General features: G+C 33.8%; 1 protein-coding gene across 1 annotated transcript in view; it reads left to right on the top strand.

Annotated features, from left to right (window-relative positions):
* The window catches only part of LOC129230178 (uncharacterized), a 222,247-nt gene that overhangs the window by 141,258 nt on the left and 64,771 nt on the right, over positions 1–16,218 (top strand). The window contains exons 13-14 of the mRNA XM_054864581.1: positions 2,440–2,583; positions 11,897–12,622. Coding sequence (XP_054720556.1) covers positions 2,440–2,583; positions 11,897–12,622 — 870 coding nt within the window. The remainder of the gene's footprint in view (positions 1–2,439; positions 2,584–11,896; positions 12,623–16,218) is intronic.

The following is a 16,218-nucleotide window of genomic DNA, read 5'->3' as shown; positions in this document are numbered from 1 at the left end:
CTCTTGGAATGTCTTCAAACAAAATAGTGTTTCAGTCATACGATTTTGCAAGAAATATGTCCGGAGAGTACAAAGGTACGCAACAAAAGTTTTCAAAAAGTGTGAAAAGACATTTCCTTACATTCCCTGCCAAACTCATAGCATGAATATATTTGTTGAGACAGCATGCAACGCTATTTGCTTAATCCGTGGGTATTTTGACGCTCTAGAAGCGTTGTATGTGTTTTTTTTTCTGGAAGTTCTAAACGTCTTTAAAACTAACGGGAGAAACTGAAAACAATTGAAAATTCTTCGGAACTTAAGAACCTCTCTAAATCATGGTGGACTGCTAGGGCGAAATCCGTGAAGACAGTATGGATTTATATGAAAGCATTGTGAGGGTGTTAGAGCTTATTAAGTTAAAATTCAATGATTTTGATAGCAAATCACGTGCGGCTTCTGGGCTGCACAAAAAAAAATGCTGGATTTTGACTTCATTTGTTCTCTTTTTTTCACGAAAAATATTTTGTTTAAAATTAAACATTTAACAGAGACTTCGGAAAGTACCGAACTAAACATTGTTAATGCTATGCTGCTGATTCAAAGTACTATGAAATCTTTTGAAGAAATTACTAACGACGAAGAAATTAATTCATTGATTAAAAGTTCACTTTGCTTTGCAAAGAATCTCAAAACTAGCCCAGAAGACAAATATTTAAAAAACCACAGAGATTGCGTCACGCACCAGGAAAATGATATGTAAGTCCTTCTTTATTTATAGAAAATGAATTTATTCGAATAGTTAAATACTTTCAAAATAGTGTTCATTTCTAATCGAGTGTTTTGCTCTTTTTTTTTTTTTTTTCAAAATGGTCGATTTTGTGCAGAATTTTAATAGTCTGCAATTTGAAAAAAACTTTTTCTTACAAAATCTTTTTTTGGGATGTTTTCTCCATTAATTGTAACTACTGTAGTTATTCAAAAATCTCTGATGGTCGCATGATACCCTTCAGAGCTGCCTGCCTGCTTTGAATTAGTTTCATAATGCATCTGCACTGTCCAAGCATTTTGCATTTACCTGTTCTGCACAAAATTATCTTACACTGCCGCCCTTTATATTTTATACGTAGACCAATATTCTGAAATTCTTTTTAAACAAAATATTTTTTGAGTAGCTTCGGAACTTTTACGATAATTTACATTTAAAGAAGGTATTGTTTAACATGTCAGAAACACTGAATTACTAAGTACTTCTCATTCATTAGTTTATATTAACGAGTTTTTTCCAAAAAAACTATTTTTCTTTTAAGTATGATTTTTACAATATATGTTTCTTACTCGAAGATTTTAATCACCATCTCACAACCACGGAAAAGAGTCAAGTTAGAATGTTTGGAATGTGGGAGTCAGTTTGACAATGATTACAAATATCGGCCATGAGAAAGCAAAACATAATGGAAAACGTGTTCAAGTTATACATGCAGGCAGCTTTGCGAACCTATTTGAGGCCTCTAAGAGAAGAAAAAAAATCCAATTTCTTCTCCACTAATTCCTACGAGTTCCTTTATACATGAAAAACCAGTAGTACATACGACACCTTCAGATGATTTTTCCGTTATCGACGAACCTGCAGAAGATCATCCTGCGCCATTAGCCATAAAGAAAAGATCCCTCCAATACTATTACAGTCACTACCACCATCAGCGCCACCACCATCACCATCCCCACCACCTCATCATCATCACCACTATCACCATCGTCATTCCCTCCGTCATCATCATCACCACTACCCTCAGAAACACAATGTCGTGACTCTAAACCTGAATATTCCTGGATAAATTTAGCTGGTCAAGTTACCGAATTTTTGACAAATTTTAAGATTTTTGAGGAACTTAAAAATGAAGTGAAGAAAGATGCAATTCCAAACCCAAAAATATTTTTCCGTGAAATGATCGACTGCTTAGCAAAAATTCATTATAAAAGTAGTGAGTTGTTGGAATATGCTCAGAAAAAAGATAAAAATTTCTGGAATACTGATGTCAATCCACAGGTTGGAAATGAAACATTGATAAAACATGATCCTGGGGGGGGGGGAGGAAAAAGGTAATGAGTAGTAACGAGCGGTACTATTTGAATTCCCTTGGACCCTTTCAACCAAAGTTAAGTTCCTATCCCATTAACACTGACATAAAGAAGAAACTATGTCGCTTTAATCCAACATGGTACACTGAATTTCCTTTGTTAGAGTATAGTCCATTTAAAGATGCAGCATTTTGTTTCGCTTGCAGCTTGTTTCACACAGGAGCTGGCAGATCGAACGCGAACGGGTATCTGTAGGTGTACGTCAGTGGCACCAGATGAAGAGTCGTGGCACCACTAAGAGAGGGAAATTGCTTTTGCACTTCACTTCAAAATCGCACCAAGCTGCTATGAGTGATCTATGTCATTTCATTTCCGGAGAATCTCATATTGATGTCTTACTTGATAAATCGATAATAGAAACACATATTAAAGAAGAGCAAGAAAAACAGTATCACATGAAAGTCATTCGAACTTTAACTGATGTTGCCAAAACATTGGGAAGTCAAGGTTCAGCGTTCCGAGGTCAGAAAAATTTGAAAGAAAAAGATGGTGGGAATTTTAAGCAAGTTGTGAACTTACCTTTACGACATTGAGCAACTATGAAAAAATGGTTAGATGAAACAAGCCTTAGGCCTCATCACGTTACATATCTAAGCAACATGTCACAAAATGAGTTTATAGATTTATTAGGGATGAAAATACGAGAGTTTATTTTAAAAGAAGTTGATGAAGTAGACTTTTATTCTATCATGGCTGACACGACATCAGACTCTTTGCATTAAGATCGACTGGCTATAAATATAAGATACATCAATGAAACCAGTGAAAGCACTGTACCTATTGAGAGAGTCTTGAAGCTGGATATTTTATTGAAAAAGAAAACAGGAGAAGAATTAGACGAAAAAATACTTTCGTCTCTTAATTCTCTTGGAATGTCTTCAAACAAAATAGTGTTTCAGTCATACGATTTTGCAAGAAATATGTCCGGAGAGTACAAGGGTACGCAACAAAAGTTTTCAAAAAGTGTGAAAATACATTCCCTGCCAAGCTCATAGCATGAATATATTTGTTAAGACAGCATGCAACGCTATTTGCTTAATCCGTGGGTATTTTGACGCTCTAGAAGCGTTGTACGTGTTTTCTTTTCTGGAAGTTCTAAACGTCTTCAAAACTTACGGGAGAAACTGAAAACAACTGAAAATTGTTTAGAACTTAAGAACCTCTCTAAATCATGGTGTGGACTGCTAGGGCGGAATCCGTGAAGGCAGTATGGATTTAAATGAAAGCATTGTGAGGGTGTTAGAGCTTATTAAGTTAAAATTCAATGATTTTGATAGCAAATCACGTGCGGCTTCTGGACTGCACAAAAAATGCTGGATTTTGACTTTATTTGTTCTCTTTTTTTTTTCACGAAAAATATTTTGTTTAAAATTAAACATTTAACAGAGACTTCGGAAAGTACCGAACTAAACATTGTTAATGCTATGCTGCTGATTCAAAGTACGATGAAATCTTTTGAAGAAATTACTAACGACGAAGAAATTAATTCATTGATTAAAAGTTAACTTTGCTTTGCTAAGAATCTCAAAACTAGCCCAGAAGACGAATATTTAAAAAAACCACAGAGATTGCGCCACGCACCATGAAAACTTGACAACAATCCAGAAACCAAACCAGTGTTAATTTGATGACAGATTATCGAAAAGAATTTAAGGCTGTTTTAAATGTTTTCACATCATACATTCAAATTAATTTAAAGAATAAATACCCTGTCAATATTTGAGCCAATCCACTACATAGAAATAACTGTTTAATTGAAGCAATAATATCCATAGTAGAGTCATATCCAGAATTATTTCTTAAAGACATAGAATGTTTGCATGCAGAATTGCAAATGCTTTTAGATGCAAGTGAAAGCTGTCTTAAGTTTTGTAGACATATCTAAAAAGGCGTTTAAATTGAAAAATGTTTTACACACTACATACAAAATTCGTCGCATGATATTAACTTCACAATGGTCTACAGCATCTTGCGAAAGATCATCTAGTAAGTTGAAGTTGGTTTTTAGCAATCCTTGGACAAATATGGGTGACGAATGCTTTTCTTTAATGCTTCTCTTTACTGCGAAAGACAGTGGACAAAACTGACATTCGCGAAATTGTGACTAAATGGTCACAGTTAAAGCTCCGTAGAGTAAAACTGTAAATTAAAAGCTATTTCTGATGTATAATATTAATACATGGCACTTATTCACTATTATTTATTCAGTAACTATGATTTTCGTAAAATAAATTATTTTATCATTTCCAAAAACAAACTTTTCTAGGTCTTATTTATTGTGCATGCGTTACATTTATTTTAGGTGTTTCTGAATACTTTGGTAATTTATAATATATATATATAACTTTCGGGTTTTTTTTTTTTTTTTTAAGACATAGTTTTATTTATAGCACGATTTGTGTGCTAACATTTTTTGCTAATTTGCCTCTTAGTTGGTATTGAAATAAAAATAGTTTTTGAGTTTTTATGCTTAGAATCGCTTGATCAGCTGTGGGGACACTCTGGATTATTTCTTCTTCGTCTTCATCATTATCATCGAAAACGGGAAGTAAATCTGATATTGAAGGAGTTCGTGATGTGATAAGACGTTATATGCGTCACAAACTTCTGAAAATTATTCAAAAGTGTCTGCAGCTCTAGTCGGAAGGTTGAAGGGGATGATCAAAAACTAGCTGTACCGAAAAACCGATGTGAGCTAGTTAAATGCATTATCTTTTCTCCACCCTCATTCTTCCTCTCAGTCAAATAATGTCAAGAATTTGTAGAACCACAAGCATTTTTTTTTTTTTTTATCCTAATTTGCAAAAGAGTACATCAACTTCAAAAAGATTTTTGTTTCGCTTAATTCTCCTTATCTCCTTGAGTTTTGATCGCACGAATGTCAAATTTTTTGTGTCAGTAACCGTTTTCAATGGAGATTTTTTCTCTAAATATTAGTTAGGGGATCCGGGGCCCGTATAAAAAGTTAAATTTTGTATTTTTTGACTCATTTTTATTTTTACTTCAAACTTTCTGTATTGTAACTCTAATTTTGAACATTTTTGCAATTGGAAGTATACATCTAGGACTAACGGTTGCGAAAATAAAGGTCTTGCAGGTTAAAACGGAACACCCTGTATATTTTCCGTATCTACAGTTTCTACTTCTTTAACTTCATTCCTACACGGCAAAAAAAGAAAAAAAAAAAGAAATTGCTGCCGATAGTAGCTAAAAGGGTCTTGATTCAATTTATAGCGTCTTAAAAACTTATCATAAGATACTTATGATAAGATTTTTCTTTAGGTCGGTATTCAATTAATTCATCATCATTTTCCTTATTTGGAAGTTTTCCTTTTAAATAGCTGGAAACAAAATCTGCTAGACAAATATATTCAAGAGTTGGTGGTACTTCGTTATGACGCTATACATGAATATTTCAGTAGACTCAAAATTTAGCTTTTTCAATTCTGCTGGAGACTTTAACATCAATGCCCCCTCATTTATCGGAATTGTGTTGATATAAATCGACTGTCTACTACGTTTTGACGATGACAGCGACAAAACGTGATATGCCGCTTCTTGTGCCGACATCAAATTGATATTCAAAAATGCATTAATAATTTTTCGGAAATTTTCTTTTACGCTAATATTACCATTACTAACATCAGATTCTGTATCCCTACATGTTTAATTATGTATGATGCTACACTGTATTCTTCCAAAATAAACTGTACATCTATGTTGGCCTCAAATAAATGCAATATCGTTTTATTATAGTAATTGATTTTCACTTCTGAACTACTGCGTTTCAAAAATACTTGTACTTTTTTTAATGAGCTCCTCAAAGCTGCAATGTACTGTTCTTCTGTCATTTTTAGCTTTGTTGGACAATCTTCAAAAGTAGCAAATTCTTGCTTTTTTGAAAAATGCAGCATTAAATTCCGAATTTCGACAAAGTTTTTGCAATTTCATCGGTTTCTTCTTCATTACCTAATGGCTCTAAAATCATTGTCCTGTTCATAACAGGTTGTGGAAAATTAAATCTGCCTTTCATTTTTTTTTTAACCTTTATAACACGTATGTGTATGCTTGTGTCCTTGAACTGCCATTAAAACATCATTTTTATCATATTTGCAAGTCATGAACTTATCTACAAACTGAATGCATTTATTTACACTTTCACAATAATTTGGATTATACTGAGGTGCTCTTTTAATCCTGAGATAAATGTGTTCAAGTGGAGATGCACGAACTTTGAAATTCTACACGTTGATAACCGTCTTGAACTAAATATTCTTTAAAAACACTGTTTTCGCGTTTTAAGAGTAACATTAATTTGTTTGCTTTGCAGTCGAATTACCGTGCGTATGTTACTGGATCTTTTGTGATCAACTACGGTTTTTCTGAATCCCCTAAGTGTAATGCTTGTTCTGATGATATTGTCTTATTCATATTTAATTTACTTAAACATTGCAATAATTCTGGCCACATTTTTTCACCTGCCGATAGTGTCAGAAAGATTGCAGGCTTTCCTTATTGCCTAATCATGGCCATTAATTCACGTTTCTTTGATTCCAGTAAGCTGGCAAAGATCTAATTTGTTTTAAAAATTTATGACCCCGATCTAGCTTAATCATATTGTCTAAAAACGCTATATCCAACACATTTTAAACTTGAACATCTGAAATTTTCTTTGATTTTCTCAAACAAATATTTAAACTAGCTATGCATGACTTTTCTAATTTCTTTTCAGCCATAAAAAGAACCCTACTAGGTACACATGATCTTCGATCCCACTGACTTACTTCTGACTTGGCCCTATCACTATACGAAATGAAAGAAGGGTAGTTCATTTTATGTCCCCCAAATATTTTAGGAAAGCATAATTCGTCCAAATCTTCCACCGCATGCCAAGGAACTGGAGATTTCCCTTGCCCTGGAGCAATAACTCTTACATTGTCAACAATTTAATCATTTCTATCAAATAACATAACTTCTTCATCAGATTCTATTTCAAAATCTGAATCAAAATGTACATCATGCAAAATATTTAAATAATTTTGACTATTGCATATTAGTGTATTGTCGTTAATATCTGAACAGTCGATTATAAAATTAAATTTTTCGCTATGATTCCTCTGAAACTTGTGTAAATATTCAGCATCAGTCTGGATGTCGTATTTCTTATAAAGTGGTGTTTCAATTAAATGTTTCAGCGCTTCGCAGACTACAGCAGGTCGAATCGTTTCAAACATGCAATTGCTCTTGTGATCTATATGCCTTTTCAACTTTAACTGTAATGTCGCCATCGGATCAAAGTTTCTTGGTAATACCTTTAGTACGTCATTTATTTCAATAGGTATATTTACTACACTGCCTTTTAAGCCAAGTTGGGAATTTACTGCAAATGATTTCAAAGGCTTAAGTTGCATAAAATTGATATAAGGTACAACCATTCTCTCTTCAAGTGGGGACAAATTTTGCAAACACTTTGGAACATCAGCAAACTTTAATCCATTGCTGCTAGACATATTTGGTATTTTGCCTTTACTTACGTAAGAGTTACAAGTTCTATATAACATTTGATTTATAATTGTTAATTTTCTGAAAAATATCCTCAGAAACTGTCTTTATAACTTTATCTGCATTAAAGTTGACTACAGTGTGATTGAATAATAATCCCTTACACGAACAACATATATTTTGAAGTAAACATGCTCGATCTTTCATAAATTGTAAAAAGTACTTATCCTTTAGTTCTCTACTTCGCTGGTATTGTCGGGCAATATTCCCTCTAAGTCGCAGTTGATCATTGTTTCTTTTGTTTATTTTTTGTTCCCTATCTTTTATTAGCTCTCTTGTATGATATAACTTTTCTGATCTCAATTTGTTTATATGTCCTTTGTTTTTAATATAGTCTTCATGTTTGTATTCATCATCTTCTCGTAAATGTTTCACTCTTTCCGTGGTCTTTGCATTTTCCGCAGTTCAATATTCATCACCGGCTTTTAATGTTTTGACTCTGTCTACAATCCATTTAATAACTTGAATTTCTTTATAAACTACGACTGAAATCAGCTCTTAGTCAAATCTATGCCATAATTCATTTTCAATCATCAAAGATATCAATTGAATCGTTTATTCCAGAAACCCATCAACTGGCTGTTTTTCAAAAATAATATTATTATAGATTATGAATGGCCAACTATAGGCACACCGCCTGATGCAAAAAAATGTCAAGCCTTTCAATTGTTGTATTTTGTCTTGAAATTTGTTTATTGCAGAAACCCATCAAGTGAAATCCCCTAGCGGCTTACTGCAGTGAATTTCGTGTACGTCTTGCTTCGTTTTTAAAACAATGAAACTTCTGGGAGGGGAAATCGAAAGCAAAATAAGATTCCTTGCTAAATATCAACTCACAGTGAGTTTTATTACAACAACACTGACCTAGGAAAAGTATTTACTAAAAAGTTTACTGATGTTAAAAAAAAATGACTAAAAAGTTAACCTCCTCAACATTTACTCAAAACATATTCTGCAGTTCCAAAGCTACTAAAAGTGATCGCATGTCCATCAGGAACGATAGAGACCAACAAGCTATGAATATTTTTTGATGATGAAATCCTACAGTGGCAAACGACACAAGCTGCCAGTAACATCGAAGTAATGTATGAAGATGAGTAGAAGAAAAACTGAAAAAAAAAAAAAAAAAAACTTGGCCTATATGCATTTGCGTTCCGCATTTAACTGATAGTTCAACTTTTTCTTCCATGTTTAATAAATTTAAACATAATGATTAATAGGGGAACTAGGGAGGCTTGACCCAATTTGTGGTTTTTTATTTTCTTTTTTATAGAATAGTTAAAACGAAATAAAAATATACATAAATAGTTTGCTATTTTGCGAATTGTTATGGCTAAAAATAAAAGCATAATTCTAAGTAGAAATGGTACAAAAAAATTATATTCATCACAACTGCAAGTGGGTCAAGTGTCCCTAGAGCTAAGGGGGCTTTGACCCAACACCTAGGGAGACATAACCCCCCACCCCCTCCGCATGAATGTAAAAAGACTCATAGATATCGAAATCAAAAACGCAGGTTTCATCGATTTCTTTGCTTTAATAAGTGATACTTGAAGTGAATGAACAAATGTTCACTCTTTAGGTGAAATGTTAGATTTTTTTAAAATTAACCCTATTGCACATCAGCAGAAAAGCAGAAGTCTAATTCAAAACTTTATCAGTTAAGACCTAAACAATATTTCTGTTATTTTTTATTAAGAAACAAATCATTTGACTTAAAGATCATTCGAATTTTAGTTATATTTGTCAAATAAAAACTATTTATTAGAACAAAATATTTTAGTTATTCTTTAAATAAAAATAATATTTCCCCTTCATATTCACAACATTCAAGTTATTGCTTAAACAAAAGCAAATCATTACGACCTAAATCACAATATTTTAGCTCTTCATAAACAAAAATTCCTTGAAAAAACATTATGTTAAAAACATATTCTTTGGGTCAAGTCTCCCGAATTAGCTTAGGTCAAAGCTCCCTAAGTAGCTTTCTCTTGTTTAACTTAAATTTTTAGCAACTTAGATTAAAGTTATATAAAACTACTGTATATCAATAGATAGCTAGAAAAGTTACTGAAACATGTACCTATACTTTTAAAATTTATTTCCCTCAAAACTGGAGGATAAAACCTCAAAAATTCCAAAATCTACTTTTTAGGTTCTAGTTTTTAACACTGAATTTCTTGAAAACCACTGATAATTCTATAATAATGGCTTATCCTTGCAAAATACTGTTGCGTGACTGGTCAACCAATAATATAAATAAAATTTTCCCTAAAACTCCTTTTCATGGAAAAACTCCTCATGGGTCAAGTCTTCCTAAGGGTCAAACCTCCCTGGTTTCCTCCTATGCTTTTTTATTTACAACCTACAAAATCAATATTATAGTCTAAAAGTTTTTTTTTTTTTCTTTTTCGAACAAAATGTTTTATTTTATTGCAGAAACCCGTCAAGCACAAAAATGTTCAAAAACTTAAAATTAACCCCAAGCATTATTTCTTTTTGCAATACAATAAGAAACATCTTAAAAATTTTTCATCGCCAAAACCTTTACTAATTTTTAAATTAGGAACTTTTTTTAAGTTTTCCGAAAATTTAAAAAAGTGCACTTGATGGGTTTCTGATTAAAAAAAAAAAAACAATTCAGTTAGCCTTTCGTTGAAAAAAATCAACCTCTTGCATGCACTTTGTTTCTACTCCGCTGTGTGGATTAAATGAAGAATTTCATTCGCAGAAACATTCTTAAATTATAGCCTATTCCCATTCAAAGCACCCATGAATAAATACTAAAATTTTTTTTTTCGTGACGTTAGTAGATATGTATTTGCACGCAACTCTAACTCAAAAAAGAATTATATATTATATCGCATTGATAGGGAAGTTTTCGATTTTTCAATTTTATTTTTATATGATAGAGCAACATGTATGAACATCATAGGTGAAAAAATTTTTGCGATACGATAAGTAGTTCTTTTTAAATTAATTTTTAAAGTTCAAGCTCTTGTGACGTCAAATGGCATAGGAAGTGACGTCATCCCTTCTTCCGATAGGGGAGAAGCGAAGGTCACGCATTCGACTTCGAAGACGAAACGTAAAAGGCTTTCTCTTCGCATTTAATTCCTCGCGTTTCTAGAACATTAAACCTCTCATCCTCTCGAAAATATTCGAATATCTCATTGGTGTTACTTGAGGAAGATTATTTAGATTGTACTTTTACGAATCCGGTCTCCATAGTGTGTTCAAAAGGATTATTGAATTTCTAAAAAATAAAAATATCAGCGCGCTCAAAATGTTCCTAGCGAAAACAAGGGATCTTCGGCGGAAGGCTGCCCATTCGCGCCCTGTGACGTAGTCTCGTGACGTTTCAGAAGCGCGCACTTTTGCGCGTGGATTTTTAAAAATTCATTAAAAATCAACCACGGTGTTTTAAAATTCGGCGATGGTGAATTTTTTAGTTTTGAGGGTCAATTAACAATATCCAATAGCCAAAATATGAACATTTAATAGGTTGCAACTTCCCTATTGGCGATGAAGAAAAGCATTTCGTGTAAAGGAAATTATTAATTAAGATACTGCTAGCAAAAGTTTTATTACTCATTTGGAATATATCTGTTAGAAACTGAAGTGAACAGAGTTCCAAGTGAATGATAAATGTGTGCACGAGAAAACGTCAGAACACTGAAAAATAAAATTAAAATCAGTTGGAGTTTAAAAATGGTGCTGTAATGCACAAATGTTTTTGGCTCTATAGTTTTCTGGTAGTTTTAGCAAAATGTCTTTTTTATGAAGAAAAGGTGAACTTCTTGGATTCTAGCACCACGCATTGATTAATGCAGTCCTAATAAAATAATTCAACGTTTGAACTTTGAGTTTGTATTCAACATAATTTTGGCGTCCGTGACAGGACGGGTGCTTGGAACTTGTATAAGAAGATTGATTTAACTACATTGAAAGCTCAGAGAAAAGGACTGAGGGCGTCTTTTACCCTCAGTATGAAAAAAAATTGAAGCTGAACTTTTGAAGGAAATTACTGGTTCGGATGAACTTTTAATTTTAAGAAATCAGATTTCTGACAAATTCAAGCGGCTAGATGATTGTCAGAGCATAATATCGGAGCTGTTGTTGAAAGATAAAAATGCCGAGGAGGCTTATTATGAAGATTGTGAAGAAGCAGAAAATTATCGGGACAAGTTTATTCAAATTTGCTCTCTGCTAGATTTAAAGTTTGAAAATGTTCAGCTTAATGGGAACATTAGTAAGCGCAACTTTAAGCTGCCGAAGATAGAACTTAAAAAGTTTAACGGCGAAGCAAGAGAATTTTTAAATTTTTGGAGCCAGTTCAAGAAAATCCATGAGGACAAGGGCATTGATAATGAAGATAAAATGCAGTATTTAATTCAATCGATGGAACCTGGTTCGAAGGCAGAAAGATTAGTGCTGAGTTTTCCTGCTACCGGAGAAAATTATTGTAAAGCAATACAGCAGTTAAAGGAAAGATTTGGCCGTGATGATCTGCTGGTGCAAGTGTATGTTCGAGATTTATTGAGATTAGTTATGAAAAATGCTGCCGCAGGACGGGGGAAAGCTGATCTTCCATCCCTCTATGACGAATTGGAAGGAAAACTTCGTATGTTGGAAACTCTTGGACGGACCAAAGAAAAGTATGGAGATTTCTTGACACCTTTGGTTGAGAGCTGTCTACCGGAAGAAGTTTTAGTAACGTGGGAAAGAAGCCGAAATTTAGATTTAACCGAAGATAAGAACTGTCGCAGTTTAGAGCAGTTAATGAACTTTCTTCGCCAAGAAGTCAATGCAGAAGAAATGGTTCGTCTTGCAAGAACTGGTTTCGGCACGAACTCAAATTTGCGCAAACGAGAGCCCACAACTGAGAAGGAAAGCGACCTAGCGACAGCTGCAGCGTTACTAAGCACTGAGAGAAAGGGTAAGCGATTTCAAAGTTGTATTTTTTGTGGAAAAAGTCATCAAAGTAATAGATGTTACATTGCAAAAGAGATGACTGTAAATGAAAAACAACAAATATTGTTAAAAAAAGGGGTTTGTTTTATATGTTTTAATTCAAATCATATCAGTAAATATTGTAATTTAAAAGGAGAGTTAAAATGTAATGGTTGTGGAGAACCTCATTTTTATGTAATGTGTCGAAAGCTGGAAAGCAAAAGTTGTGAAGCTAAGGATGTAGTAGTTTCTAAATCCAAAAATTCTCTCTCTAACTTTGATAAAACTCAAACTGTATTTTTGCAAACTCTGTGTGTTCGGATTAAATGTAATAATCGAGAAAAAATAATTCGAGCTTTGGCAGATTCTGGTAGTCAAAGTAGTTATGTAAGTCAGCAAGTTTTGTCTGAGCTGAAAGCAACTCCACTTCGTGAAGAAACAGTGATTCACTCGTTATTTGGGGGGAAGGAAACAAACCCAAAACGGCATAAGATATACACTGTTGAAGTGAGGGGTTTGAAAGGTCTTTTGCTTGTAGTTTTGAAGCTCTCTCTGAAAGCAAAATTTGTAGTTTTATACCAAAAGTTAGCAATCCTTATATTTTGAATGAATTAAAGAAAAAGAATATTGAAGTTTCTGATTCCCTTTGTAAAATGGAAGAAATTGATCTTTTAATAGGGGCAGATGTTTTAGGAAAATTGCTGACGGGACATTCAGTAGATTTAGAATCCGGCCTTACTGCCGTAGAAATGAAGCTTGGGTGGACTGTTATGGGTAAGCAAAACACTAATGAGAAAGATAATGTTTTCAAAACATTATCGATGCATGCTAAAAATATTCCTTTGAATGAATTGTAGGAACTTGAAAGTATAGGAATAACAGATCCCACTTGCAATGTTAATAAGAAAGCATGCATAGAACAACATTTAGCTGAATTTGAGGATAAATTGAAAATTCTTCCTTGTGGAAGATATGAAGTAGAGCTTCCTTGGAAGCATGATTTTTCCAGCTTACCAGATAATAAGGATTTAGCCTGGAAAAGGCACGGAAAAATGATTAGTAAGTCAAAATGTAATAATTTTCTTGAGGATTACCAAAATGTATTCAAAGAATGGGAAAACTTGAGTATTATTGAGCGCGTACCAGATTCGGAATTAGAGAATAAGTGCCACTATCTACCACATAGACCTGTTATAAAAAAAGATAGTAAGACCACAAAAGTGCGGCCTGTTTTTGATGCTTCAGCATCCCAGAGAGGTAAGCCTTCTTTGAATGAATGCTTGTTTAAAGGAATGAACCTCATTGAACTAATACCAGATATTGATAGATTATGGTTGCATCCCATAGTATTGAGTGTAAGCATTGAAAAAGTAGATAACCCTCCTGGATATGAGATTGCACAGAAATTGGAATGTTCTTTCATTGTGGACAATTGTGTAACAGGAGTTCATAATACCGAAGAAGAAGCGAAGTTCGTCGAACAATCGCAACTTATTATGTCAAAGGGATGTTTTAACTTGCGAGGGTTTGAAAGCAATGTAGCTTGTGAAAATGTTACGAAGCGTTCAGGGGAAGCGTCTGTTTTAGGAATTTTATGGAATTTGGATTATGACACTCTAAGGTGTAATATAAATATAGAAGCATTGACTTGTGAAACAAAAATTATAAAGCGTTTAATTTTATTTGAAGTGCAAAAGATTTTTGATCCCATCGGCTTATTAAGCCCTGCTACATTGCTTCCTAAACTGATACTGCAAGATGCTTGGAAGTTAAAACATTCCTGGGATTTAGAACTACCCCCTGATATTGTAAATAAATTTTTGAAATGTTTCAAGGAAATTGCAGTGTCAAATAACGTAACTTTGCCGTGCTACATAATAACCAATTCTACAACAGAACTGTATGTATTTGTGGATGCTTGTAAAGAAGCTTACGTGGCGTGCGTCTACGATCGCTCAGTAGTGGAAATTGAAGTTGAAATATATCTCGTTAGGTCTAAATCTAGAGTAGATCCACTAAAATCACTGAGTATTCCTCGGTTAGAGCTTATCGCTTGCTGCATAGGTGCTAGACTTTTGCAAGAAAAATGGAAATTGACTCAGCCTGAGTTGTGGAAACATATTTTGGGAACAATGAATATAGCTGATGTATTGTCGCGAGAATTCAGCCCTAGACAATTCTTTGACTTCAAGCGGTGGGAATTACCGACCTGGCTAAAGTTGGCGCCAGAAAAGTGGCTATTAAGTGAAGTAGATTGGGGACCAAAAATTACCACTATTGATCTGAATCTGGACGCACCGCTTTTGCCTCCAAAGTTGGTTCGTATTGTTAATGAATTACTAAAACGAACTCCTGGCAAATCAGTGTTGAATTATGAAGAGTTGAACGCATTGATATGTGATTGTGAATTTGTAATTAATTCAAGGCCTCTAACATATGAGTCGGAAAACCCTCAGGAGTTGATTCCTCTCACACCTTCAATGTTTCTTATTGAAAACCGTAGTTTTGATGTTACAGATATTGGTCATGTGGATTTGCAAAGTCTAAAAAAGAGAAAAAGATATAGATATAAGCTGTTCAATGATTTAAGACAGCGTTTCAGAAAAGAATATTTAAGGCGATTAATTCAAAAACACTATGAGGAGCCAACCCGAGAGCCAAGAGTTGGCGAAATTATTTTAATTGGCGACATTATAAAAAAACGTATGGTTTGGCCTTTGGCGAAAATTATTGAAATGATTCTTGGGCGAGATAAAAGGGTTCGCGCTGTTTGGCTCAAAACTCAAAATGGGATTTTTAGTCGTCCAGTGGAACGTGTTTACCCATTGGAGATACGTACTGATGATGCGGCAATTGCAATTTGAGACAAAGCCATGAGTGAGAAGGAATCATATCCTAAGGAAGGTGTTCAGAAGACTCCTGTTGTTAAAAAGTGTTATCCTGATATTGTTCTGAAAAAATATACCAGATGTGGAAGGTGTGTGAAAGAACCAAAAAGACTGGATCTTTTAAATAATGAGTGTTACATGTTTGAGACCCTTCCCAGAGTCTCAAAGGGGGGAGGTATGTTAGAAACTGAAGTGAAGAGAGTTCCAAGTGAATGATAAATGTGTGCACGAGAAAACGTCAGAACACTGAAAAATAAAATTAAAATCAGTTGGAGTTTAAAAATGGTGCTGTAATGCACAAATGTTTTTGGCTCTGTAGTTTTCTGGTAGTTTTAGCAAAATAAATGTCTTTTTTATGAAGAAAAGGTGAACTTCTTGGATTCCAGCACCACGCATTGATTAATGCAGTCCTGATAAAATAATTCATCGTTTGAACTTTGAGTTTGTATTCAATAATATCGTCGCCTCGGACAACAGTAAGATATCTGACACCAAAAATAATAGTGAGATATCATACTGTAGTTCTGAGGCGACGATATGCACATTAAAATGCCTAACGCAGATTAAGTTTTCGCTTACCATTTAAAAGTCTTAGGTGCTTTAAAATGATTGCAAAATCCCCAATTTAAATCATTTCGAATTAATTCACAATAAAGAAAAACAAATGTGCAAAGAGAATTATTGATGAAATTTT

The sequence above is a fragment of the Uloborus diversus genome, chromosome 9 (assembly GCF_026930045.1).
Source record: "Uloborus diversus isolate 005 chromosome 9, Udiv.v.3.1, whole genome shotgun sequence".
NCBI lineage: Eukaryota > Metazoa > Arthropoda > Arachnida > Araneae > Uloboridae > Uloborus > Uloborus diversus.
The sequence above is the reverse complement of the archived record's forward strand: the minus strand, read 5'-3'. Positions and strand labels throughout refer to the sequence as shown.